Genomic DNA, 26,006 nt, shown 5'->3' on the forward strand with positions numbered 1-26,006 from the left:
GGGGGTCACTTCCAACACTTGAAGAGACACAAGGGAGATGGATTCCAACACTAAGCATTACTCCCACACCATCCCTGAAGGGGGAACCACCCTTGACTGTGGTGGTGATAGTGGTGGGGTAATAGGGTAGGAGGGGGGGTCATTCTCACCTTCACCAGTTCTAGGGCAGGGACTTTGCAGGTAGTTTCAAGTGCTCTGTGGTCATGCCTGGTTCATTTTTTGGAGGCTCTCCTGCCCTAGTAGCTACATTTGCTACCTCCTCCCACCCCCCAACTAAGAGGCCCAGGAACAGGACTCCTAATCTCTAGGAACCAACCCTAAGGCCTGTGTCAGTGCTGATGGTAATTACGGCTTTATCAACAAGATAAAGGTTGCTGGGCCACCTCGGGGAAAAGGAGGCTCTGGAGACAGAGGCTCCGGTAGGGATCAGAACGGGCAGCCTGACCTCTTTGTGATGGAAATATCAATTAATTATCCTTTTACAGGCAAACCAATTAGACTCCCTAATCACCTGTGTAGGACACCGGGGCAGAAGGCAGAGAAACGGCAGGAATAAACAAGACTGAGAACTTGCCCCACCGTGAAACAGCCGCCCTGGGCCCCAGGACTCGCCAGGAGGAGCACAGCTGCAGGCTGAAATATTTCTCTTTGTTTAAGTGGATTCAAAAAAGAAAAATCAAATGTTACTAGCCCTGAGGGGACAGAATGGACTCGCCTGGAGGTGACCAGACACAGTGCATTAGTCTTCAGGGTGCACCCCATTAGCCAAGGAGCGGCTCAGTGCCTGGATAAGTCAGCGCCAGGGAAGAGTTCCCATCGAAAGGATGCCCGAGGTAGGTCTCCATGCTGCCAAGGGCCGGGCGGATGGCCTGGGCTTTGAGAACTGCCCAGGTGTCTAGGTGCTGTCAGTACGCCTGCCCTGTTCACTCTGGGATGCTCTTGTTGTTTTGACCCTGCTGTGGCCAGGACTAGCCTGCTGGGTCTGCCATCAGCTGCCAGAGGTTCCAATCTGCAGCTTTGGAGCAGCAGTGCCTGGCCCCGCCCAGTCTGCACGGGGCCTCCCCAGCATGCAGCCCTCCAGCTCTTAGATGCCTGTGTTGAGTCTTCCACAGGCTAGCAGGGATGACTCAGTCGTGTGAGGCACCCTGAGGCTCTCAGGACCAGAGAGCCTTGCTAAGCACTTCTCACACACACGGCTTGCACAGACCCAGGGACCACCCATTGCTCCCTTGACAAGCAGAGGGGTAGTAGGCACAGCCATGCAGGGCTGGGTACCCCACTGCTCCCTGCAGGTGCCCTGGGGCTCAGGGGCTGTTCTCGCTTCCGGTGTGGCTGATGAATGGTTCGAAATGTTTCTCACAGTCTCATGTGCTCAGTTCTTAGCCTCCAGCTGGTGGCACTATTTTGGGAGGTTGGAGAAACTTTGAAAGGAATCAGGCCACTGGGCTTAGATTTGAAGGCTATACCAGGTCTTCAAATCTTCGGCTATCAGTGCTTCCTGCCCACCAAGAAGTGTGTGCGTGCGTGTTAGTGAGATGGTTCAGTGGGTAAGGTACTTGCTGAACAAGCTTGAATCCTGGGTCTGGATCCCCAGGGCACCCATGAAAGCAGGGTCCGGAAGCCTCTGGCCCCACATATTTTGGTTGTGAGCCTGCCTAACCAACCTTTTGACGGCTGAGCCGTCTCTCCACCCACACCAATACATATAAAGACAAGCCTCCTCCACGACGTCTTGCCCAAGTGCATGGGGGCCGAGTGGCCGTGGATGGAAACCCTGAGAACCATGAGCCCAAATAAACCCCTGCTCCTCTGAGTTGCTTGTGTTAGATAGTGTGTCATAAAGCCCCATGAGTCGCTAATAAAGACCATGTGTCTTATCATGAGGTGGAAAGGTACTGGTTTTGGTTCTGGAGAACCAATGAGCTGTGCCTGCATGCCAGGTGACCCCCTCCCAGGGCTGTACTGTCTGACCTCTCCTGAGTATCAGCTGTGTAAATGGATGTTTGCTGTGTAGGAAAACTGTCAGCGCGTCTCTAGCTTCAACTCTGCCCTGTCCCCTGCCCCCAGGCCAGTTTTGGGTGTTTCTTTTTTTGTTTGTTTGTTTGAGATTTTACTTTTATTTTATGAGTTACCGTGTTTTGCCTGCATGTACATCTGTGTGTCACATGCATGCCTGGTGCCACATTTGATTCCCTGGAGCTAGAGGTACAGACAGTTGTGAGATGACCTGTGGGTGCTGGAAACTGAACCCGAGACGGAGCTTTAAACTGCCGAGCCCTCTCTCCCGACACTACACCTCCCCTTACCCAGCTCTCTCTGTAGAACGGGCTGGCCTCCCACTCAGAGACCCATCTACCTCTGCCTCCGAGTGCTGCGGGAAGGTGTGCGCCACACTGCTGCCCTAAGCTTTTGATAAAAGAGTAAGTCAAAACTGGCTGGGGCAGGGCAGTGGTGGTGGCACACATCCTTTAACCCCAGCGCTCAGGAAGTAGAGGCGGGTAGATCTCTGAGAGTTCACGGCCAGTCTGGTCTACAGAGGGGAGTTCCAGGACAGCCAGGGCTACACAGAGAAACCCTGTCTTGAAAAATCAAAATCAGCTGGGCATTGGTGGCGCACGCCTTTAATCCCAGCACTCGGGAGGCAGAGGCAGGAAGAAAAAAGAAAAATCAAAATCAAGGGGGGGAGGCTGGAGAGATGGCTCAGGGGTTAAGGGCACTGACTGCTCTTCCAGAGGTCCTGAGTTCAATTCCTGGCAACCACATGGTGGCTCACAACCACCTTGAATGAGATCTGGTGCCCTCTGCTGGCATGCAGGCAAAAGACTGTATACACAATAAATAAAATATTTTAAAAAAGAAAATAAAAATCAAAACAAACAAAAAACCCGCGGGGGCTGGTGGAAGACTGGGCAATGGTGGTACATGCCTGTAATCCCAGCACTCAGAAGGTACAGATAAGAGGACCAGAAGTTCAAGATCATCCCTTACTACATAACATATGAAGCCAGCCCAGATTACAGGAGGCCCTGCCAAAAACTAAAAGTCTAATTTGCAAATATTGGTCTCTAAAGTCCTGGGGACAGAGATGGAAGCGGTGACTCTCCTCCCATCTTGTTTTCTGAGCCAGGCTCCGTGATGGGCAGTGGTGGCTCTGGGACTCCAGGCAGATGCAGCAACGCGGCTGCGGAGTAGGGCCACGAGAGCTGCAGGACACGGCGACAGTGCAAGGCCGGCCCTCGCCCCACCCCACACTCCTTTGCCAGGAAGGGACCAGTGCATGGGAAAATGGACCTTAGCCAAACACCTTTGGAGGCTGTCCTGGAACTAGCTCTTGTAGACCAGGCTGGTCTCGAACTCACAGAGATCCACCTGCCTTTGCCTAGGCAGTGCTAGGATTAAAGGCATGCGCCGCCGCCGCCGGGCTCAAACACCCTTGTTTAGCTTGCCTTGGGATCCAGAGTGAACACTGAGGGCCATTTCTGTTTGGGTTCTACTTGGTGGCTTTAAAAAAAAAATTAAGGCAGGGTCTCATTATATAGTCCAGGCTGATCTAGAATTGCGTAGCCCCAGCCAGTCTTGAACTCACGGCAACCCCCCTATTTCAGCCTCCCAGTGCCGAGGGAGGGAACAGGCATGAGCCGCCTCTCCCATGCGATTTCTTTTCTGAAGAGCCCACGCTCTGTGCCACACCTAAGCTGGTTGGAAACTCCTTTGTGAAACTCTGCAGCCTCAGGCACGCGGCTGCTCCATGCCTGCCTTCTGGAGCTCTGTGTCAGAACTGCTTTGGAACAGGGAAGCCAGCGTGCTGTTGCTGGCAAGCTGCCAAGGCCGGGCTAATTCGAGGTTCTTTCTCAGTCTGTTTCTGACACCCCCCCCTCCACCCTGCCCCCGCCCACTCCTCGCCTTCAGGAGGCTCTCCCCGGCCAAGCTGTTTGTATACAGCCAAACAGCAAGGCTGGGCCACCACGGGGACAGCCCCAGGCCCTGCGGGGGATGCTAGAAGGGCCCCAGGCCAGGAGGGGCTCTAGCGTGGGGTCCCCAGGTGCCTGCTTATGTGGGGCTCCCCATCACTGTTCACCCTCTGCCCGCAGCTCTCTCTGCTGAGCAGCAGCAGCTGTCCAGGGCGAGCTGGGTAGTGAGGACCGAAAAGCAAGCAGAAAAGCCGTCCCAGAGACAAGCCTGCGCGCCCACCAAGCCTGGAGGAGCCCTCCTGAAACTCCGCCCACCCCACTCTAAGTGACTGTAGCATAGAAAGTGAGCCCCCTGCGTCCCTGGGCAGGATGGGTACACACAACCCTCAAGATTAGGGCACCTTGTGTGGGCAGAAACCAAGTAGAGGGGTGCTGGGTCAGGGCCACAGGTGAACAAAGCTGATCAGAGCTGATCATGAATGATTGGGGTCCCCACTCTGACCAAGTACATGCCAGCAGCAGCAGACACAGCGTAAGTAGGTAGAATAGAAAGGCTGGCTGACAGGGGTCCTGGGTGGGGACAGCAGGGTCCTGGGTAGAGGTAGTGGGTAGGTGGGAGCCGCCACAGATGATTCTTGTTGACTGGGCTTCTCTTTCTCCCTTCCATCGTCACTGTCCCTGAAGCTGGGTGTGGTGGCGCACACCTTTGATCTCAGCACCCAGGAGGCAGAGGTAAGAGGATCTCTGTGAGTTCAAAGCCACCCTGATCTACATAAGTGAGTTCTAGGACAGCCGGAACTTCATAGACCATTTTTTATTTGTTTGTTTGTTTGTTTTTTGTTTGTTTTTTGTTTTTTTGAGACAGGGTTTCTCTGTGGCTTTGGAGGCTGTCCTGGAACTAGCTCTTGTAGACCAGGCTGGTCTCGAACTCACAGAGATCCTCCTGCCTCTGCCTCCCGAGTGCTGGGATTAAAGGCGTGCGCCACCAACGCCCGGCATTTATTTGGTTTTTTTGAGACAGGGTTTCTCTGTGTAGCCCTGGCTGTCCTAGAATTCACTCTGTAGATCAGGCTGGTCTTGAAGTCACAGAGGTCTGCCTGAGACTGGCACCACCTGGTTCATAGACCCTGTTTTTTAAAAAAACAAAACAAACAGTAACAACAAGGCTGTCCTCCAGGTCAGGATGCAGGCAACTTTGCTGCTTATGTGGAGGAAGGTCTTTAGGATGGCCCACAGTCACAGGGGAGGGTGATCCCAGCACTAAGGGTCACCTGTGAAAGCAGGGACGACACACCTGCAGACACTAAGGCCTCAGGCACTAGGGAGCTAGTGTTCCCAGGGAGACAGAGCCTGGTCTGGAAAACTGCCTGTCCCTACGGCCTCTATCAAGGTCCGCCATGGAATAGGCCATGCTTCCTCTCCCTCTGTCCCTGAATGGTTTCAGCATTGGCACTGTCCTCAGAGAATGACAGCAGAGCCACTCAGGCAGTGATAGTACGTGTGATCATCTGCCATTTAAGGTGCAATGCGTCCGATGCCGCTGTGGTCTCCTGAAAGGATCACTGCCCCACACAATCTACCCTGCTGCAGAGCCTATTCGGCACCTCCTTCCTAGCAGCGGTAGAGAGGCCTCCTGGTTCTCAGGGCTGTGGGAGACTTAGATGCCCAGCTCAAAAGGCCGGGTGTGTGTGGGGAGTACTAGGTTCCTTTAGGGCAGATAGGGCAACCCATCTATGTCCCACTGTGGACTCCAGCTGTGGAGGCCCCCAGGGTTCCCGGTACTTGGGAGGATGAGCACCAAAAGGCTGCAAAGGCTGCAGGCTCCATCCTGACATCAAGGTGCTGCTGAAACCTGTCCATCAACTGCGTGCTCTCTTAGGAAACTGCAGGCAGGAGGGCAGGAAGGTCTTTTCTTTCTTTACTCATAAAAACTATTGGGGAACTTCGGGGTGGGGGAATGGCTCAGTGGTATCTGCAGGGCCCTGGAGGAGTCCATCGGAATAAAATGTCTCAGATCTACAAACAGCTGCAGAAACAGCAAACGGCAGGGCTTGCAATTCCTCCCAGACCCTGAGGTTTTCCTACCAAGTCCCTCTTTCACCACAATTCACAAAACACCTGTCCGTGGCAGGCGCACCAGGGCAGAGACCCTGGCCTTTCCCTGGCTGCTTATGACCCTGGGACCTATGAAAGTTCCAGACCAGGCCTCTGTCTGTGTCTGTCTGTCATAGATCATAGATCCTGTTAGAGTTAGAAGTAGGCTGTAAGTTTTTGGCAGAAGTGGCTGAAGTGGCCTCAGGTCTGCTCCCAACCCAGGTGGAGTGGGAATTCTGTGAAGTTACTTACAGGGTTCGATACGGGGCTTGGTTACGGTGGCAGCTTCCAGTCCCCACAGAGCATTATCTCTTCTCCTTGAACTCTGGCAGAATTTTATGGGGCTTCAAGGCCACCTAAAATGTCACATGCCATTAGGCTTACAAGACATGCAGACTTGCTTCTCCAGGTTCAGGCACACACACTCTTCAGTGGCCTCTGATTGAGGGGCATTATTCTTTATTTAAATGCCCCAAGTTGTCCCAGGTTGGCCTGCAGTGCCCTTCCCCTCTGTGGCTGGATCTCCTAACTCTGGCAGATGCCCTCGGTGGTTCCCCTCCCTTCTGCACACTCTGGTTCTCATGAAGGCAGGGTGTGGAGATCTGGCACCAGGTGTGATGCCTGCTCTCCGCTGCTGGGGGGTGGGCTGCTTACATACTGAGCTGTATACACATACATTGATGCCTACTTTTATATATCACCCTTTGACTTCTGAGGGTCTCACTTTCTGTATCTGACCTCCTGCCTCAGGACTCTCAAGGCACTCACTGGACCAACCCTAGTGTCTTGACTCTTTTCACCACTATGGTCCTCACAGAGCCTCCCCCAACCTCTCAGCACAAACCATTCCTCGCAGTGAACCCTTCTTTATGCCACTCAGGGCCCCCCTTTCATGCCCTTAGCATCCCTCATGGGCCCCAGTTATGCCTTAATAACCTTATGATTAATAACCTTAGGATTGATTTTTCTTTCAGGACAGGAAGGGAGGAAAAAGCAAGAGAGAACCTCAGGGGTTGCTCAGTGGGTACAGATGCTTGTTGCCAAGCCCAACCGAGGTTTGATTTCCCAGGAACCACAGAGTGGAAGGAGAGAACTGAACTCCGGAGAGTTGACCTCTGACTTCCACATATCCTCCTCTCATTAAACCATATATATATGAAAAGAGAGAACCTTTGAAAATTAAGAAGCCCTGGAAGGCCGGGTGTTGGTGGCGCATGCCTTTAATCCCAGCACTCGGGAGGCAGAGGCAGGCGGATCTCTGTGAGTTCGAGGCCAGCCTGGTCTACAGAGCTAGTTCCAGGACAGCTTCCAAAACAATACAGAGAAACCCTGTCTCCAAAAAAAAAAAAAAAACAAAAACACACACACACACACACACACAAAAAAAAAAAAATAAAAGAAAAGAAAAAGAAGCCCTAGAAGAAGGGAGGCAGTGAGAGGCTCAACTTCACTCAAAAGACAAACGAGCAGTGATGCTGGAGGCGCAGCTGAACCTGAGGAAGGGAGGGGTGCCCTTCCTCTTCCTCCACTTCTGCATGTCAAGCCAAAGACTTGCTCAGCGATGACATGGGGGGACCCCACCCCCCCGCCACCTCACAAACCCTCTGTGTGTCTTTGCACAGACACTTAACAACTGTATGAACATCCACTCTTATTACTGTTTCGGCACGGGGAAGCAGTACATCTTTTCATGCTATGCATTTTTTTTCTGGGACATTCCCTCTATACAACAATTCCTTAAAAAGGAAATTTATCAAACAAACTTCACTTTAGAAATACCGGCTCTCGCGGGCTACCCTGCCACGTAATTAACCACAGACAATTAATATTAAAATGCAGTGTCACCCTGTGAGGCAATGAAATTTCCAGAAATTCTCTGCTACACATTCCGCCACTTTATTGGCAAGATTGAATTAGCGGCAAAGGGCACCTTGGTTTTTAAAACTGTCATACAATAACGCTTGATTCCTCATAGATCGAATGCGATGAATACTCAAAACCATTTGTCCAACACATGAAAAAGAGAAATCATTCAGACCAATTGAAAACATTCACTAGGAGGGTTTTGTGTATGACAAAAAAAAAAAAAAAGGAAAGAAAGAAAAGAAAAGAAATCCGACCTTCTCTCATGGCACTGGCTCCTCCAGGTTCCCAAAGCTAATTTGCAAGGGATTGTCTGAGCCACGGGCCCAGAGCCCACCTCGTCCCTCCTGCAATCACCAGCCGTCGCCCACAGCGTCCACCCGCAATCATCCGCACCTGCCGCATGAGTCAATGGGCCCAAATTGCGGGGCGCAGCAGACGCCCCACCGAGAACAAGGAACACAAAGGGCTCTGCGCTTCAAGCTGTGGGTGGGAATTACAAAAGGTTAAGAGACTAAATATAAAAAGCCCTTTGAATATAAAATCAATGCGCTTTGTTGCTAAAATCTGGGTGCTGTAATTTATCCAAAATAGGACTTGCAATATCTGGCAATAGTCCACGCCTAGGAATTGTCGGTTCTGCTCATCGAAATGCAAATAGTCTACTGGAAACTTAAAAACAATTAAAACAACTGAAATATTTCATATCAACAGAATAATGAAATACCACACTTTGCAATTACCTATTACTGACATTAGGCCTCCAGAAGCAGAATACGTTTTTCTCTTTTCATATTACTTATTTGGTGCGAGTGGAAACACAAGTTGTTTGGAGGGCTTGGTTTTTTTAATTGTCTGGAATCCCAGACCAAGGAAGCTTGAGACACTGTGGTGGGCCAAGGTCAGAGAGTGCCTGGGAGGATGGGGTAGTATCCAGAGTTGCCTCAGTGACCTGATGGCTGGCACATGTTTAGCAAACCTCAGGAAGTCTACCTGCAGGTGAGGGGGCGGGTGGCTGGACTGACTTTGGTCTCCTCTGTGGGCAGCGGGCTCTCGGGGATATCAGTGGCCTCCACCCAGCGGATGATGCCTCCAGAAGCCTCTGCGACAAGCAGTGTCCAGCTCTTCTCCCAAGGCCACTGTGTCACATTCAAGTCCTTTATCTTTCAGTCTAGAGAAACTGAGGGCAGTCTGGGGATGCCTTGGGTCTGCAGAGGGGACAGGGCTGTTTCTACCTTGGAGACGGGGCTCCCTCTACCTTGGCTGTCGGCCTCGGGCTTTGGGAACACGTTGAAACACTGATGGTTGCTTTAAAGTGTGTGCCACCTCCCGCGCTGTTTTAATTTCAGGTCTGACTCATGTGCGCTCCATATCCCACTCCAGAGTCTCCTTCCCACCTCCTCCTCAGGGCAGCCTGACCTCTGAGCTCCCTTGCTCCAAACCGAAACCCCCTGGTACTCAAAGGTGCGAAACGGGTGGCTGGGTGAACATACTGTCCTCTAGTGAGTACGTGGTAGGAGTGGGTCCACGTGGCATGTCCCCGAGCTCTCACGTGAATGACCCCGAGCAGAGGCCGTTGGTCAACCTGCCAGATTCCTGCAATGTGAAGTCAGCTGAGACCAGCATGGTCCTTTCTACACTCCTCCTGGCCTGGCCGAGGCAGCAGCCTGCTCACTACCAGAGCTGTTACAGCCGGTAAGCCCACCATCATAGCCCCGTGGGTCTGGGGTGTTAGAGGCTGGGTTGACAGGTTTTGGGGGTCACGATGGGACAGCCTTTGTCACAGGTGCAGAGTGGGGGCGCGGTCTGTGTCTGAAGCGGTGCTGGGGACCCTCTCTGGTATCCATCTGTGTATGCAGCATGGGATGGCTAACCTTGATGACATTTCTACTTGGCAAAGACACCCACTGCCCAGTTCCCCCTTCTTCAATGATGGAGCCTAAGCTTTGTTGGCACATTATGCTCATCTCCGTGCGACCTGATATATAGCTGGGTAACCCAGTTCTGCCCTTCATATTTTCTTCCTTCCTAGTAAAACTTAGTGTGACATCCAAAGCTTCTAGGATCGTGACACGGCAAATGAAAACCACAGAGAAGCAGAGTAAGAGAGGGAAATGGGGATCCCATGACTGGTGATGGACTCGTCCCTGCCCCTGGGCTACTGTGGGGCGGGGAGCAAACATCAACGGAGCTGAAGTTATTATTGTGCCATTTGCCAAGAGCAGCCGTGTCTTAGCCGAGCACTCATCCTTCTCACCAGGAAGGAAGCCGTGATTTTTGGGAGCACAGGTCAGTCCTGGATATCTGGGTCAGCTCCAAAATGGGGGCTACAGGTGGGATGGAAGTCATCTTGGCTCTGGGTATGCTTGGAGCCTGGCAAGCAAGAGACATCTGCACGTGGCCTCCGGCGTATCTTACGTGCCCCTCCACAGAAGCGCCAGCCTACGGGGCCTCAGCAGGAACAAGGCCCATGCAGCTTTTGGCCTCCATCTTGGGCTAACAGCTGCTGATGCGAGTCCTCTGGGCTCTTGTCTCTGCCTTGTTCCCGAATGACTTGTCTAGATGGTGAGATGAGTGGACGGTTTCTAAGACGACTAAACATATAATCAGGACTTCCTTGACCCACGGTGTGCCTGGCTCCTTCCAGGCCAGCGTGGGCAGCAGCAGCTCTAGGCTGGTCCTCAGTCCTGCACATGGCATTCAGAACCACAGGACCCAACAAAGCCTCACAGCCTCGGCAAACATCTGCCTAGAAGGGACGGATGTTGGCACCAGGGACGCAGTGAGACAATGGAGGGACTGTGCCAGGGACAAGAGCAAGGTGATCAGGGATTCTGTCTGTCTGAAACACTGAGGTCCGCTCTAAGGACACAGTCCCTGATCCAGGTTCCCCTTACACAACAAGACTGTTTTGGATTTCTACCCATTGTTGCTTTCTTCAAGGAAGCCAGTGCCCTGCTCTGGTTGGAGTCTGTAGGCACAGTTTGGCATTTCTTCTGTGTAGGATTTGCCTTTTAGTTCCTTGTCACAGGTTGAGGCATGCCTCCTCAGATGCCTCCTTCCTGCCCACCCAGAGAGGGGCTCTAGGAGCAGCTCCAGATGTGGGAGAGGCCTCAGCCGGGTCCTTGACACAGGTTTGGTCCCCAGCTGTACAATTCAGGCTTCCTAGCTACAGAGGATTCATCACTCTGGTTAAGGGTCTTTTTTTTTTTTAAATCATAACTTGTTCTTGCCCAGGACAGAGTTAAACTTCTGTAGTGACTTAATTAAGGGCTCTGTAGAATGCCTGGGGAGGAAAGGCACAGGGCCAAGGGCCTAAAGGCTAGAGTAGGAAACTGGAGGTGCTGGGTGGGGCCCCTGCAAGTTCTTCTGGGATCGCTGGGGCAGAGGAGTCGGGTGTCTTTGTCACAGGGTATAAGACAGATTAACAGGAGAAAGTAACTTTGGTAGAAGGAAAACGAGTTTAACTGGATCACAGTTTGAAAATTAGTAGCACAATAAATCTGTCCTACATGGGATCACAGAAGACAAGGGTAAGACAAGGGAAGAAACGAGGGAGAAGGGTGTGCTCTACTTTGTCCCACACTGACTGGTGAAAAGGAATCGCCTCTCCTGGGCTCCTGCTTTTCCTCTTGGCTTGGGCCTCTGCACTTCCTGCCAGGGGGCTGGGTTTTGCATGCATGCACGGGTACACGCACACATGCACACATGCACGCAAACACGGAATGGCAGCAGAAGAGTCACCGCAGCTGGAAACGGTTCTAAAGGGCATGTTCTAGTGCTTGGTCCTGAATCCCTGGGGACTCAAGGGCTCCTGGAGAAGGATGGGAATTCACGTGTCTCTTGCTCAGTGAACAGCCCAGCTCCCAGTGGGGTCCAAGGGCCTGAAACTGCCTGCCCACCTGCTGAGACAGATGGGCACACAGAGCAAAGGCTTCCCCATTCCATCAGACTCTTGGACAAGTAAGTTTTAAGAAAGGCAGAAATAGGCAGAAAGCCATTTCTCTGACCCATGGTCTGCCACCTTGCTTCACTCTGGATTTAAGTGTGTCCACCCTCACCTAGCCCTCCTGCACAGGGTGGGGGTGGGTTGAGGGTGGTTATGCCTGTGGCCTGCCAGCTCTGGGAGGTGGAGGGTGCCGATCTCATTTTATGGAACAAGCACAGTCCATTAGAAACAACAGGGAAATGGCAGTCCAGGCTCTCAAAGTTGGGTCCAGGGATGCTGGCCAGCCCTCGAGGAGCTCCCAGCAGGGAACAATGACCAGGGATGTAGCTCAGTGGTAGAGTATTTGCCTAGAATGACCAAGGTCAGTGTTAGACTTCAAGTGTCAGATTCAAAGCCTTGTGGATCTTCTGAAAGGAGAGCGGTGCTCCTTGTGGCCTGGCTCCTGTGTTACCCACTGTCCTATGATAATGCCACCACAAGACCAGACTCTGAGTCGCACCATGGAGCTGCCTGCAAGAGACAGGGCAGGCACTTTCTGGCAGCACAGAGCAAGCTGAATTCTGGGGCCTGGTTTTCATTGAGACTGCAGTACTTGGCTCTGAAAGTCTCTCAGAGCGGAAGGCGTGGCGCCCAATGAGTATTTTTATGCAGAAATATGAGAACTATTCTGCCGATGCAGCATGAAATTGCTCCTGCAACCGAGGTGGAGTCAGACAAAGGGGGAGATGGACTGGGCTGGCTCCCGGGGTCCTGTGGATGTGCTGGCCCCCAGGTCACATCAGCAGGCTTCTTTCTGCTCATGGGTGTACAGAGTCTGGTTGTCCTCTTGAGACTACAGCTTGCCCATAAGGAAAGAATATGAGCCCCACCCTCCCAGTCTTTGTGTTTACATGGAAGGACCTGCAGCCTTTGCCGCTTGCCTCAAGATGGCTGTCTGGACAGTCCTCTTCCTGTCAGAAGTGTTGCTGCCCTGGCAAAGACAGGCCTATCACTCTGGAAGCCTCTGGCCACCTACTAGCAGGATTTCTGGGGCGTCCCGGGGTGGGGGCCAGTACCCCAAAGATCTGTGCTACTGAGACTTTGAACTGCCACCTACCACTGTCTTTCCTGTCTCTCTTCTATCATGTGACTAGCACAACTACAGCGAGAACAAGCCATGGGTAACGGCCAGGAGGGCCGCTGAGGGTCATGGGGCCACACAGGGCCTCAAAGGCTCAGGATGAACCTTTGGAGGCTCAGGAGTGCTTAGGCACCACTGTCAGGTAGGACAGGCAGCCTGTGAAGAGCCTGAGCTGGAGTCAGGAGAGACCTGGCAAGAGGAGGAGTGGGACACGTTGGAGGCCACAGGCTGTGTAGCCAGGATGGGCCGGAGGGGCAGAGCCAGGGTAGAAGAAGCTCCAGCCTGTGGAGGGGCTGGGCCATCTGAAGAAAAGAGGAGCCAGGGAGGGAGGGGTCGTACTGCCTGATGCCAGCTTGAAGGTTTCTGGGTTGAAAGGTTGAGACAGGCAAAATGCAAGAAAAGATTGGGGGGAGGGGTCAGACGGCTCTGTGAAGGGGTCGTGTCAGGGGTGGGGAATATGCCTAAGTAGAAAATTCAGGGTACTCACCTGACTGAGAAGTCACCTGCTGATCTCATCGATGTATTAGCCACAAAGAGAGGGACCCTTTCACAGGATATTCTGCCTATCAGTTATCTATATTACCACTCATAACAGTAACAAAATTATAGTTGTAAGTAGCAACAAAAATAACTCCTGGTTGGGGATCACCACAACATGAGCAACTGTACGGTTAAAGGGTCGCAGCGTTAGGAATGTTGAGAACCATTGTCCCAGAGGCTGTACTCTGTGCCTGGCAACCAGAGAGCTAGGATCCCAGTCCTGGGGGATGGGGATCCTGGTCATAAATCCCAAGCCAGAGAGTCCTCAAAGGGTCCTAAACATAAGGTGTGTGGTTTTGGCCTGGAAGGCACCTTCTTACTGAACCTTCTCACTCCCGTTAAGAGTCCACATGAATTGAGATGCAGGTCCACCGCAAGGAAGTCATAAGAAGGTCCATGAGACCACATGATTCCTAGTGCCACTTCAGTCTCCTGCTGGTCTCCAGAGCCCACCTCCAACCAGATGCCTATATTAATGCACACACACTACTAAGGTTGCCCCTGTTGCCATATTAAGATGCAAGCTGAGCCAGGTATGGCAGCCCACGCCTTTAATCCCAGCACTTAAGCAGAAGCAGGCAGAGATCTCTGTGGGTTTGAGGCCAGCCTGATCTACAGAGTGAGTCCTAAGACAGTCAGAACTGTGTAGAGAGACCCTGTCTCAAAAAAACAAAAACCAAAACCAATTAATATATATATACATATATATATATTTGGTATATATATATATATATATATATATATATATATATATATATATATATATATACCAAGAAAAAAAAAGATGCAAGCTGAGTATTTATGATGTATCAAAGATAACTTAGTACTGCCAGGCACAACAAACTGCAGTGATTTAAACTTGAACCAAATGAATAACTCTCAAATGACTCAAAGTAAATCTGGCTTTGAATTATTTCAGGGTGCAGCCCCACCAGCCTGGCCTGGAAGTAGGGACCACATCTTTGTGAAATGTGCAGTGAAATGGCCTGGAAATCCAGACAGCCTGTGACCGAATAGGGCCATGGACCCACAGACCGTCTGTCTTGCTCAGCTCAGGTTGGGTCCTACAGCTCTGGCCAGACCATTCGTCTTCCACAGCTGCTGGGTTTGTGTGGTCGGGATGTAGGCCGAGGATCACCCAGGGTAGGAAGCCCCATCTCCCTGCGGGCCTAGGAAAGGTGGTTATATTTTTCTCTCTGCTGACAGCCGCTCGGGCCTGGGTCCAGACCCCTGAGTGTCATGTTTCTCCCAGGTCCACCGTGGCCCGTCGCCTTCTCACTCAGGTTCTAAGCACTGTTACCTTGCAGACCGCTGATGTGGCCCACTCACCTGGCAGGAAGCTTGGGGTGTCTACTTGGCCATGGAAAGCTTCTGTGTCCTGCGCCGTCTCTGAGTCTCCCTGGGAGAGTAGTATGTCGGCTCTGCAACTTTCCACAGTAGAACCAGGCTCCAGTCCCCAGGATGTGGGGATGGACAGGGGATAGGAAATACACTGGAACCCACTAGGGAAGAGACAACAAATACCACAGTGCGGGTCAAAGGAGCAGGCTGGGGAACAAAGGAGTAGGGGTCAGGGGCTGGGGCAGGTAGGTGGGGTGGAGGCAGAGGCAGCCCACACTCTGCATATGTCCTGGCCCTGACCCTGACCCTGGAACTAGTCAAGGAGCACTATTTAGTCATACTCGGAGTGTTGTGTGGGTCACCCTGAAATGCTTGCTGAGCTGGGCCAACTAAGGCCAAGGAAGAACCAGTTGGTCGGTCCCCTCCTACTCCCCGTGTCTGGTGATTGTCAGGCATGTGGCTCCCTCCAGGCCTCCACTCCCTGTCAACTCACTGGCTTCTATTTCTACCTCCCAAAGTCTAGCTGGCTGGCACTGCCCCAGTTACAGCACACGGGAAAGTATGGGCAAGGGAGCCATGGGGACATCCTTCTAGTCTAATCTCCTCAGAGGTGACCCTAGGGAGGACGTGTCATCCTTACAATGGTGTCTGAATGGGTGCCTCCTTGTGATCTTCGTCCATCTTGAAAAAGCTGACCTCAGAGTACTCTGGGAGTTGCACGTATCTGACTCCTGCTGAGATCTTCAGGGTCCGGCCACTCTCACCTTCCAGAGGAAGAAATCAAGAGATGCACCCTTCATGCTGTGTGAGGAATGACAGATCCAGGCCGGAGTGGGAGGATCTGGGTCCCACCCTAGAGGCGGGCTTAAGGTGAAGGTCATCTGTGCTGCCCCACTCATAACTGACCGTGGCTACATTTCACCTTTGACTAGTCACTTGGAAGGTCCCTGTTTTGACTTCCTTGGGTGAATGCCTGGTGGAAGTCTCCTTGACACCTCTAGGCTTCCTCTTTCACTTTGTATCTCTGTTCCTTCACCTTGAATCCTGACACTGACTCTTCGGTTCTGGACCTCGTCTCCCTGAAGTCCATCCTGCACTGACCAGTGGCCTTCATACTCAGGGAGGGTCTCCTCCTTACCATCCTGTGGGTCAATGTGCTACAACTTGCCCTAGGGTGGTAAGTTGCTCGTTCTGCTCACCCACCAGCTTGACCTCAATCAGCCTCAATCACCCACACCTTCCCCAGTCACTAAAATAAGGCCAGGGACACTGTCGACACCTAGAAAGTATTTTGTGAGTGGACACACATGCTGGCAGGCCTGGTGATCTGCCGTCAGCAGTCTTTTCTGAGCCAAGAGCACAGACTCGCTGGGCCCTTCTGGGGCAAGCGGAGGTGAGGAAGCTAGACACGTGGCCCCAGTGGAGGCCCAGTGAGGAGAAGCGCTGGCTGGCATGTGGGAACACCTTGAGTGCTTGTTGTGGGTGAGACGAGATGGGATGTGCCAGTGATGGGCGGGGCTGTGATGGGACAGAGTGATGGCCTTGAGCTCCCAGGCCTGACACAGAGCTCCAAGATGAGTCTCTAGCCTGACGGGGGACTTAGGAAGTGGTCAAGTTCTACAGACTGAGGAAGAACTCAAGTGGCAGGCCCCCGTGGGCTCTCACTTGAGGGGGCGGAGGAGAAGGGTCAGTTCAGACCCTTGGTGTTTCCCAGCAAATGCTCTCAGCTGAAGAAGAAGAAGAGCTGGAAATCTGGGGAAGGACGGAGGAGAAGCCCCCAGAGTCCCGCAGGGTTCAGGGACATCAGGACACAAGCAAGATGTCTCCGTGAGGCTAAGAATGAAGTAAGAAAACTAAGGGGCCTAGGGCTCACAAGGCTGGGGATGGCCCCCGTCCGTACTAGCCTAGACAGAGAGACTCAAGTCACAGGAGACTGGTTAGGTGGGTGCCCATAGGGGCCTTGCTTCAATACTGGGGACAAGCTGGTACCAGATGGTGCTTTCTCCTTCAGACCTGTTGGACAAATCATGAAAACAAGGCCAAGAGGATTAAGCCTTTTCCATATAACTTAACTCTGCTTCAGAGTGAAAGCTCAGGAATATTTATAGGAATACAAAAATATCTGGCATCCAACAAAGTAAAATTTACAATCTCTGGCATTCACTCAAAGATTACCAGGCATGCAAGGAATGCAGGAAAAGTATGGTGTGTAATGAGGAGAAAAAAAAATAAATTAGTTGCAAATGACCTGGGTGCTAGAATTAACAGTTGGGGACAAATTTATTACAATCCAGGCTGTAACCCCAGCACTTAGAGCAGTGGGGGACCAGGTACTGTAACTGTGTTCTTATGCTCATCAGCAGAGTGGAGACACAGGAGGTAAGAGAAGAGCAAGAAATGAAAACCACAGTGCTGTTTGTTGGGCATTGGTAGCTCCTGTTTGTGATCCTAGCACTCAAGAGGAGGATCTGCTGTGAGATCAAGGCCAGCCTAATGTGCATACTGAGCTCCAGGCCAGTCAGGGAAGCATGGAGAGATTCTGTAAAAGTACACTGGACGTGATCCACAACAAATTAACTGATGCAGAAGGAAAGATTTATGAGCCTAAAAATATAGCTAGAGAAGTCATCCAAAAAAATTGAAAAAATTCAAGCACAGGAAAAACAAAAAACAAAAAACAAAAAAAAAAGGAAAAGGAAAAAGAGGAGGAGGGAGGGACTCTGCACACAGTGTGACGATTTCCGGCAGTCTCGCACATGAGAAACGAAGAGAGTGATAGAGAAGCTTCTGGGAGAAATGATAGCCGAACATCTTCCTCATGTGATGAGACTGGAAGTCCATGGATGCAAGCAGCTCAGTGCAACTGGACAAGAAGACGGAGCAGCAATTCCGTAACCCTGAGGGAGAACCAGCATCCTACAGCTGGGGAGGGGGGGACACCTCGAAGCATCCCTCAAAGGGGAAGTAAATCAAGATGCTCCCAGACAGGGATAGTCGGCCGTCGTTACAGGAGCTGTTAAGGCCATGGGAAGGTGACACTAGATGGAGACACTGATCTCTAGGAGGGTAGGAAAACCGGGAGAGAGATAATGAGAATTATAACTAATGTGGAAAGGGGTAGGCAGGATGGTTCAACAGGTAAAGGTGCTTGCTTGCTGCCCACCCTGACGAAGGGAAACTGCTGGGACAAACGGGCCGGGGGAGCTCCAGGGAGAGGCGCATCTACCATATTAATAATTATGCTAAGTGGGGCTGGGCGGTGGTGGTGACTCACGCCTTTAATCCTAGCACCTGGGAGGCAGAGGCAGGCGCATCTCTGAGGTCTACAGAGTGAGTTCCAGGATAGCCAGGGTGGTTACACAGAGAAACTAAAAAAACAAAACAAAACAAAACAAAACCAAAAACAAAAAAAACCCCCAAAACTGAAACAAACAAAAAAATGATAAATACAAATGGAAGAAGTGTATCAGTTAAAAAGGGGACTGGCTGGAATGATCAAATACAACTGTAGCCCAAGACTCGAAAGGCTGAGGTAGGAGGATAGAGACTCTTAGTCTATCCTGAGCTACACAGTTATGAATCCCCAGTGACCCCATGTGGTGGTTTGAATAGGAATGGCCCCCACAGACTCATATTTGAATGCTTAGGGAGTGGTGTTAGGATGTTGTTGAAGAGTGTCACTGGGGTTTCAAATGCCCAAGCCAAGCCTAGTGGCTCTCTCTGCCTGTTGCCTGTGAACTGGGTTGTAGAACTCTCAGCTACTCTTGACCACCAACCATGTCTGCCTGCCATGACAACAATGGACTAAAAGCTCTGACTTGTAAGCCAGTCCCAATTAAATGCTTTCCTTTATAAGAGTTTCCATTACCAGGTGGTGGTGGAGCAAACCTTTAATCCCAGCATTTGGGAGGCAGAGGTAGGTCCATCTCTGTGAGTTTGATGCCAGAACAGTCTACAGATTGAGTTCCAGGACAGTTTCTCTTAGAGAAAGCCTATCTTGACCAATACATGCCCACAAAGGTGGCTATATAAAAAATGAAAATAACAAGTGTTGGAGACAATGTGGAATAGCTAGAACCTATCTCACTGCTCGTGGAAAATGTAAAAAAAGACAACTGAGAGGAAAACAGCACACTGAGACTGAAAAGGAAGATGTAAAATTCAACTTATCTGCAGATAACATGTCTACGTAAGTAGGAAGTCTTAAGGAATCTTCAGAAAAATTATGAGAATGAATAATTCAAGTAATGAACATATATGATCAATAGAGAAATAGAAATAAATGTTGAAAATTAAAAAAGTAAAATCCACATGTATAACAGCATAAAAAAGGAAATTACAAGCTGGGCGTTGGTGGCACATGCTTTTAATCCCAGCACTCGGGAGGCAGAGGCAGGCGGATTTCTGTGAGTTCGAGGCCAGCCTGGTCTACAGCACGAGTTCCAGGACAGCCTCCAGAACAGTACAGAGAAACCCTGTCTCGAAAAACCAAAAAAAAAAAAAAAAAAGGAAATTACAGGGACTGGAAAGATGGCTCGGAAGTTAAGAGCACTGGATGCTCTTCCGGGAGACCTGGCTGTGTTTTTCCAGCACCCACCTGGCAGCTCACAACTGTCTGTAACTTTAGTCCCAAGGGATCTGATGCCTCTTCTGACCTCTGAAGACCCTACACACACAGACAGGCAACACCCCCCCCCAAAGGAAAACAACCAAGCAAGCAAACAAACAAAAATCAAAAGGCCTGGGGTTGTCGCTCAGCTGGTAGAATAATTACCTAGGGTGCTTGAAGCCCTGAATTTAAAATAAAATGTATCAATCCAACACAAATTCTTCTAAGAACCAAAGTGTGAGGAGAAGATAAAAATGCCAGATAAAACCAGGCACGGTAGCCCAAGCCTTTATTCCCAGCACTTGGAAATAGAGGCAGGGTAGATCTCTGTGAGCTCGAGGCCAGCCTGGTCTACAAAGTAAGTTCCAGGATAGCCAGGACTGTTACACAGAGAGATCTGGTCTTGGAAAAATTAAAACAAACAAACAAACAAACAAACAAAAAAAGGAAAAAAGAAAAGTCTTAGACCAATATCCTTCATATAGAGGAAAAATTATTTTTAAAATTGTAGCAAATTAAATCCCAAGATAATTTATTGGGGAAAGAAAAATCTTTAACAAATGGGTACTGGGACAACTAGATAGCAACATGCAAAAGACCCCTATTCTACAGATAGGTCATAGACTAAATGTACGAGCTAATGTAAGCCAGCCAATGGTGGTGCACACCTTTAATTACAGCACTTGGGAGGCAGAGGCAGAGGCAGAGGCAGAGACAGGAGGATCTCTGAGTTCAAGGTCAGCCAGGACTACATAGAGAATAAAAAAACAAAACAAAACAAAAAAAACCAAAATAAATGAATAGTAAACCGATTAAAATGAACCAGAGAAAGAACTCTTCTGTCACTGTTCTCCCACATTAAGAGCTCAGGAACAACATGTGGGCATCAGCTCCTGTCTGGGACACCACAAACAGAACATCCCAATTATCTAGAGAACTTGACAGCTGTCTCTCTGTTCTAGATAGAAAATGATCTCTCTGGCTTTAGAAATCTTAATGACAAGCTGGGCCTGGTTGCAGAGGCTGATAATTCCACTATTTAGGAGGCTGAGGCAGGAGGATTAAGAAAAAGTTAAAGATCTTAGCTGGGTGGTGGTGACACATGCCTTTAATCCCAGCACTCAGGAGGCAGAGGCAGGTGAATCTCTGAGTTCAAGGCTAGCCTGGTCTACAGAGAGAGTTCCAGGACTCTAGAGCTACACAGAGAAATCCTGTCTTGAAAACCAAAACCAAAACCAAAACCAAACAAACCCAAAATTTAAATATATTGACCATATGATGTTGCAATGCAACATGCATGTACACACAGAGAAATTAAAATCTGTGTGTACAAAACCCTGTGTGGTATTCACAGCGACAATGTCCCTAGCATTAGCCCGAATGTAAGGCAATCAATGTGTCCTGTATGGGCAACAGGATGCTGCTGATCAGTATGGAGGATGGGGCCAGTATACACTGTAACACAGAGGCATCCCTGAACACCATGCAGACGGGAAGCAAGCAAAGACCTCGTATGGTCTGACTTCGCTTGCAGGAAATGTTCAACAGCCAAGTCTATAGAGACAGGAAGTGGATTGGGGCCTGGAATGGGCACAAGACTGGAAACAGGATCAAAGGATCTTTCTAGAGGTCTGGAAGTGTTCTGAGAGGTCATGTGATGCGATGGTGGCAGCCGCCCATGTCTGCAGGAGATCACGGACTCTAGCTGGCATGATGCCTGTAATCTCAGCTCTTGGGAGGAAACAAGAGGATAGTTGAAGGCCTGCCTCAGCTACGTATTGAGTTCGAGGCCAGCCTGGTCAGTTTCAAGGGTTCTGATACCCTCTTCTGGCCTCTGTGGGCACCTGCATGCATGTGCACATACACTGAGACACACAACACACACACATATCATTAAAAAAAAAAAAGAGATCGTGGAATCATTTACTACTACTGAAATTAATGGTATGTAAACCATACCTTAATTAAGTTGCTAAGCCAACTTAATACACACACTAAAGATTTTCTTTCTAATTATGTGTATATTTGTGTGTCTGTGTGTACATGAGTACAAGTGTTATCTCAGGATCAACCCAACACCTTACCCAGTTTTGCTCTACTTAAGAGCCTGCAGCCCATTTCTTCTGGAAGAGTAGGGCCACCGCCCTTGAAGACACTTACTTGTGGCAACTTCCCCATCGTCTTGCTGCAGCTGCACATTCAGTGTGAAGGGAGAGCCTTGGAACACTTCCAGTACCTCTGGTCCCAGAACCACAATTTTCTTAGCCTGTGCTGGGGGCAGAATAGGGCTTTAGTGTTTATAACAGCTGCACCCAAAGGGCTCCGGCCCTTTCTCATCCCGTTAGAGGGTCTCACCAAGGTGAGGCTGCTGGGGCCTGAGGCCCCCAGCACCTGTTAGGCATAGGCCCAACCCTGGGATGGCATCTCTGTCCTAAGTCTCAGGAGAGGCCGCTAGCAGCGGCAAAGGATGACCAGGAAGGTACCAAGCCAAGGTAGACATGGGTCACTCTGCAGTTGTGTCAGAGTGTAGAGGTCTCAAGAGAAACTGATGGAGGCCACACAGGGTGGGGGAGGGGGGCAGAGGGCGGGAGATGGGGTTTCAGGTGAGGTTTGACCAAGTAACTCCAAAGTCCTGTGGCTAAAGGCCAGATGTCTAGGAGGTCTCTGTGACTGAGAGGTACTGTGGCTTGGGGGAGCCTGTGGTGGGGCTGTAGCTGGGAGAGCCATAGGTGGGAGGACCTGCTTGGAGCAGAACCCCTTGGGTCTGCATAGCCATAAGCCCTCTTGAAATCAAGCAGAATATGCTTTTCCTGAAAAAGGATTGGATTTTATGTTTCATTCGCTCCATCCCAGCTTGGCCCAACACTTCCCATGCGGCTGCTGCCCAGGGCCACCTGAGGTACGATGAGGCTCAAACACAATCCACAGCAGACTCCACAGGGACAGTAGGGAAAGGCTGGGAACACCTACCTGCTGGGTGGCCATTGATAAACATTCCACAGTAAGTGACTCCCGAGCAGTGGGCAAAGCTGCCCAGCCCACTGAAGACATCGCTGTGCCACTGTCCCTGCAGAGAGAATAAGGTGGCCTTAGAGGGTGGCTCCAAGGAGTCCTGGGACCCTTTCATTGTAGGGACGTCCAGGGCTGTGAGGTGAATGCATCCTTTCCTTTGGCAGTGAGGCTGCTGCGTTTCGTTAGGAGGGATCCAATTTGCTTTGCTAAGTGTTCTCCCTTGAATTTTAATGACGCCAAAGAGGGGAACAAAGGCACAGCATACACCATGCAAACAAAATACCACTGAACAGGCACACTTTCAGCACAAAAGGCCTAATACAAAGATATGGCACTTAGTTGATCATGAGGAGACCTGAACCTGTGACTACAATGGGGCCAGGACCAAGGTGGGTTGTTCTGATGCCCGGAGCTTTTAAATGAAAAGGCAATTAAAACACTCAACTTGAGCACAGGCACACCTCGGGGTGGGGGTGGGGTGCCACTCTCCACGCCCCACTGGCCTTCTCTATAGTACACCTGGATTCCCAAGCAATTGTGTGAAACAGCAGGAGGATTACTTCCGTAGAAAAAATTCTAAGATCAGAATGGTATTTGGTTATGAATGACTTGTATTGGGGAAAATCAACCAACAACAGGCTTGGTTTGAGTCATTCTTCTGTAAAAGTTAATTGGGCATCAGCTGCCCTCCTCTGTTCCTGGAACCCCTCTACACGCAGCCTGGGCTCCTGGGCCACAAGGTCACTGATTGGACAGGAACACTGACCAGTGTCTGAGAATGCAGACAGAGAAGGGAAGTGTTCACTCAGGCCTAGAGGCGCTGAGAGGCTATGGCGAGGAGATGGTGAGAAGCCTTAGGGTCAGAGTCCCGAGAACGTGAGAGAAAGCTTTCCATGGGCTGCTGGGAGCACAGGCAGCACGGGAAGAGGAGCTGGATCTCAGGAGATGCGTGCAGAGGGGCCTCCAGCTAGGTGGGGAGAGGAGAGGAAGTGCTCACAGATGCTGGCCCTGAAAATCTCATACCGCTTAGGCCACGTTCACAGCCAGAAGCTCTAGGGGCCCCTCTCAGTTCAGGAGAGGCCAGTGGCCGGCTGTGGGACATGTGGGCAGGGGCCTGGTTGTTCACCTAGGTAACAAGGCAAGCCCTCTCTGGGATGTGGATGGGCCTTCATCCTGAGAGTTACCCCTGAGCGAGGCTCCCAGGTGCCTGGGGTGGCTCCATTCCTCCAGTCCTGAAATAGACTACACACCAGCTGCATTCCTGGAGTGGTTGATGGTGGGCTCAGCTGACAGTGTCCCATCCCAGCAGGTGTCATTCACCCTATCCTTTTACTTGGTCCCATGCTGTGAAGTCGTATGCGATGAAGACTGTTCACTTCGCACTGGGCAGGTTACTGCCTGTGCGGACCATGGCTGTTCTCTCTCGTCATCCCACGTGTGGGTGCGCCGGGGTTAGGAGGGGAGACATCAGGCTGGCTCTGGAGATCACAGGCTGCACCGGGTACGGTGAGCCTTGGGTGCCTTGCTTGGAAGCCTGGGAGGTGACTCACACACGGCACAGGGTCCTCCCTTGGCCCGACCTTCTCTATCATGGGAATTCAGTGTCCCACCCAGCAGGACAGTCTTTGGTTTCCTGGCTTCTCGTGAGAAGCTTTCCCACACCCTCCTGTGACTGCTGTCCTCACTGTATCCAGCCTTTTTCCTTCCTGTCCCAATTCTCTCAAGGGTGACTGTAACGCACAGATGGCTAGTGACAAACGCTCTGAGTGGATACTACAGGAGGGGCACCTTGGCTCTGGCTGATGTCCTAGGCTCTGAGCTATAGGACAAGGAACAGTAAGTAGTTTTTCTTCTCTCTTAGCTCACTGTGCCCACTTCCGCTTTCTGGAAGGTGCCAGCGTGGGCTTTGAGGAAAGAAGGGTGACAGGCCATGGGCAGGTCAGGGCATGTGGCCAAGGTGCCTGCTCACAGGGTGGTTGCCATGCAGGGATGTGGCCAGAAACAGGCGCCTAGGCACCAGCGATGACAGACACAGTGATGTGGAGGTGCCCGCAGGCGGGGCCAACGGCCTGGGCAGTGGTGGGTCAAGAGCTGTGGGCGGCACTCCTCTGCCACAGAAGTGTCACAGCCAGCCGCGCCCTGGCATCCCCAGGTCAGTTAACAGTGCTCACCAACCGTAACATTTGCCACAGGCCCTGAGGTGAGTGGCCAGTGGGCTGCATGCTACAATCAGAGCCCATATGGTAAGAGTGGAAGTGTGGTGTTCCTGGCTCCAGGTCTGCGTATGGATGCTACAGATGTGTACAAGAGACTAAAGACACTAGCCTGTGGGCTTGCCCGAATGATATTATAAATTTGATATTGGACATTTGCACCCAGGTCATGAACAGGCACATGTTATTAAAACAATTCCTGGAGTGTCGGGCAAGCTCCTGTAGATAACACCGCCCTTCCTTCCCTGGTGTCCCTGCGAAGCAGCCCAAGGAGGCAGTTGGAGAGCTACCAGTCTGGACTTGAGAGCCAAGAGCCCCGGAACTGCCAGCTAGCTCCCAGTTGGGCCTTCCCCTCTGTGAGTGTCCAGAGAGGCTTGAGGGCTGCCCAGGCAATCAGTCTGTGGAGTCAGTCTGCAAGTCTCAGCCACGGGGAGGCGGAACAGGGAACCATACTACCGCCACAAAGCTCCAGGGTGCTGGAGACACCTGTTCTTCTCCTTTCTGCCCAGCTGTTGCCTGACATGCAGGAAAGGGTGGCTGTGTGTGAAAGAAGAGGGGTGACGATGACGGAGCCAGCCAGAGAGGTCGTGTAGGGCTCAGACTTGCACCCCAAACCAAGCAAGCACACAGCAGACAGGGCGCCAGTGCCCAGGATGAGTACAGCAGACTCCTGCTCTCTGACTGCTACAGTGACCCCAGAGAGTGGAGCTCAGCCCCATTCCTGCCCTGTTCTGCCACAGCTGCAGGCCACATTTATGACAGTGAGCACACTAAGTTTAACAAACTGCAGGAAAAAAAAAACCTTGGCCCCACTCATTGTGGGAAACGTTTTCCAGTTAACCCATGCTGTCTCTCTTCCTATACTTTTATTAGAAGTGGTTCTATAGTAGCCATACCATAGATGTGGATTTGGGTGCAAGACCATCCTGGGCATAAGTCCATCCTTCCTGGGGTGACCAATAAGCTCCAGACCCCTCCCCCCTTTTTTTGAGTTGGCCTCTATGATGCTGTGGTATGGAGGAGGCAATTAGCACTGATTGCTGCTAAACCTTGGGACTTCTGGTCTCCTTGGGTGATGTCACCTGTGAGGGGTTGGCTGGGCTCTCCTCCTGGGTTGTGACTGTTACAGAGCTTGGTTTCCAGCTTACAGAGATGGCAGGTGGCTTCACTTGCAGTCCAGTAACAGCAGGCCTGCATGTTGGATTTGACTGGTCTAGACTTCCTAGGATTTCAGGATATGGAGTGGAAATTTTTGCAGGGACGTGGACATGCTGGCACTGATGCAGCATTAACTGTTGCTGTGATGGTTCCAGGAGGGGACCATCGTGGGGCGCATCTGAGTTCTTGAAGGGCT

General features: G+C 51.2%; 1 protein-coding gene across 5 annotated transcripts in view; it reads right to left on the minus strand.

Annotated features, from left to right (window-relative positions):
• The window catches only part of Morn1 (MORN repeat containing 1), a 59,986-nt gene that overhangs the window by 22,492 nt on the left and 11,488 nt on the right, over positions 1-26,006 (minus strand). For all 5 annotated transcript variants that reach the window (XM_021232558.2, XM_040735100.1, XM_040735099.1 and 2 more), the window contains exons 7-10: positions 22,398-22,494; positions 21,588-21,698; positions 15,459-15,582; positions 14,807-14,979 (exon numbers count right to left, since the gene is read on the minus strand). In XM_021232558.2, the coding sequence (XP_021088217.1) occupies positions 14,807-14,979; positions 15,459-15,582; positions 21,588-21,698; positions 22,398-22,494 (505 nt within the window). The remainder of the gene's footprint in view (positions 1-14,806; positions 14,980-15,458; positions 15,583-21,587; positions 21,699-22,397; positions 22,495-26,006) is intronic.

Source organism: Mesocricetus auratus, unplaced genomic scaffold (genome assembly GCF_017639785.1).
Source record: "Mesocricetus auratus isolate SY011 unplaced genomic scaffold, BCM_Maur_2.0 Super-Scaffold_100042, whole genome shotgun sequence".
Lineage (NCBI taxonomy): Eukaryota > Metazoa > Chordata > Mammalia > Rodentia > Cricetidae > Mesocricetus > Mesocricetus auratus.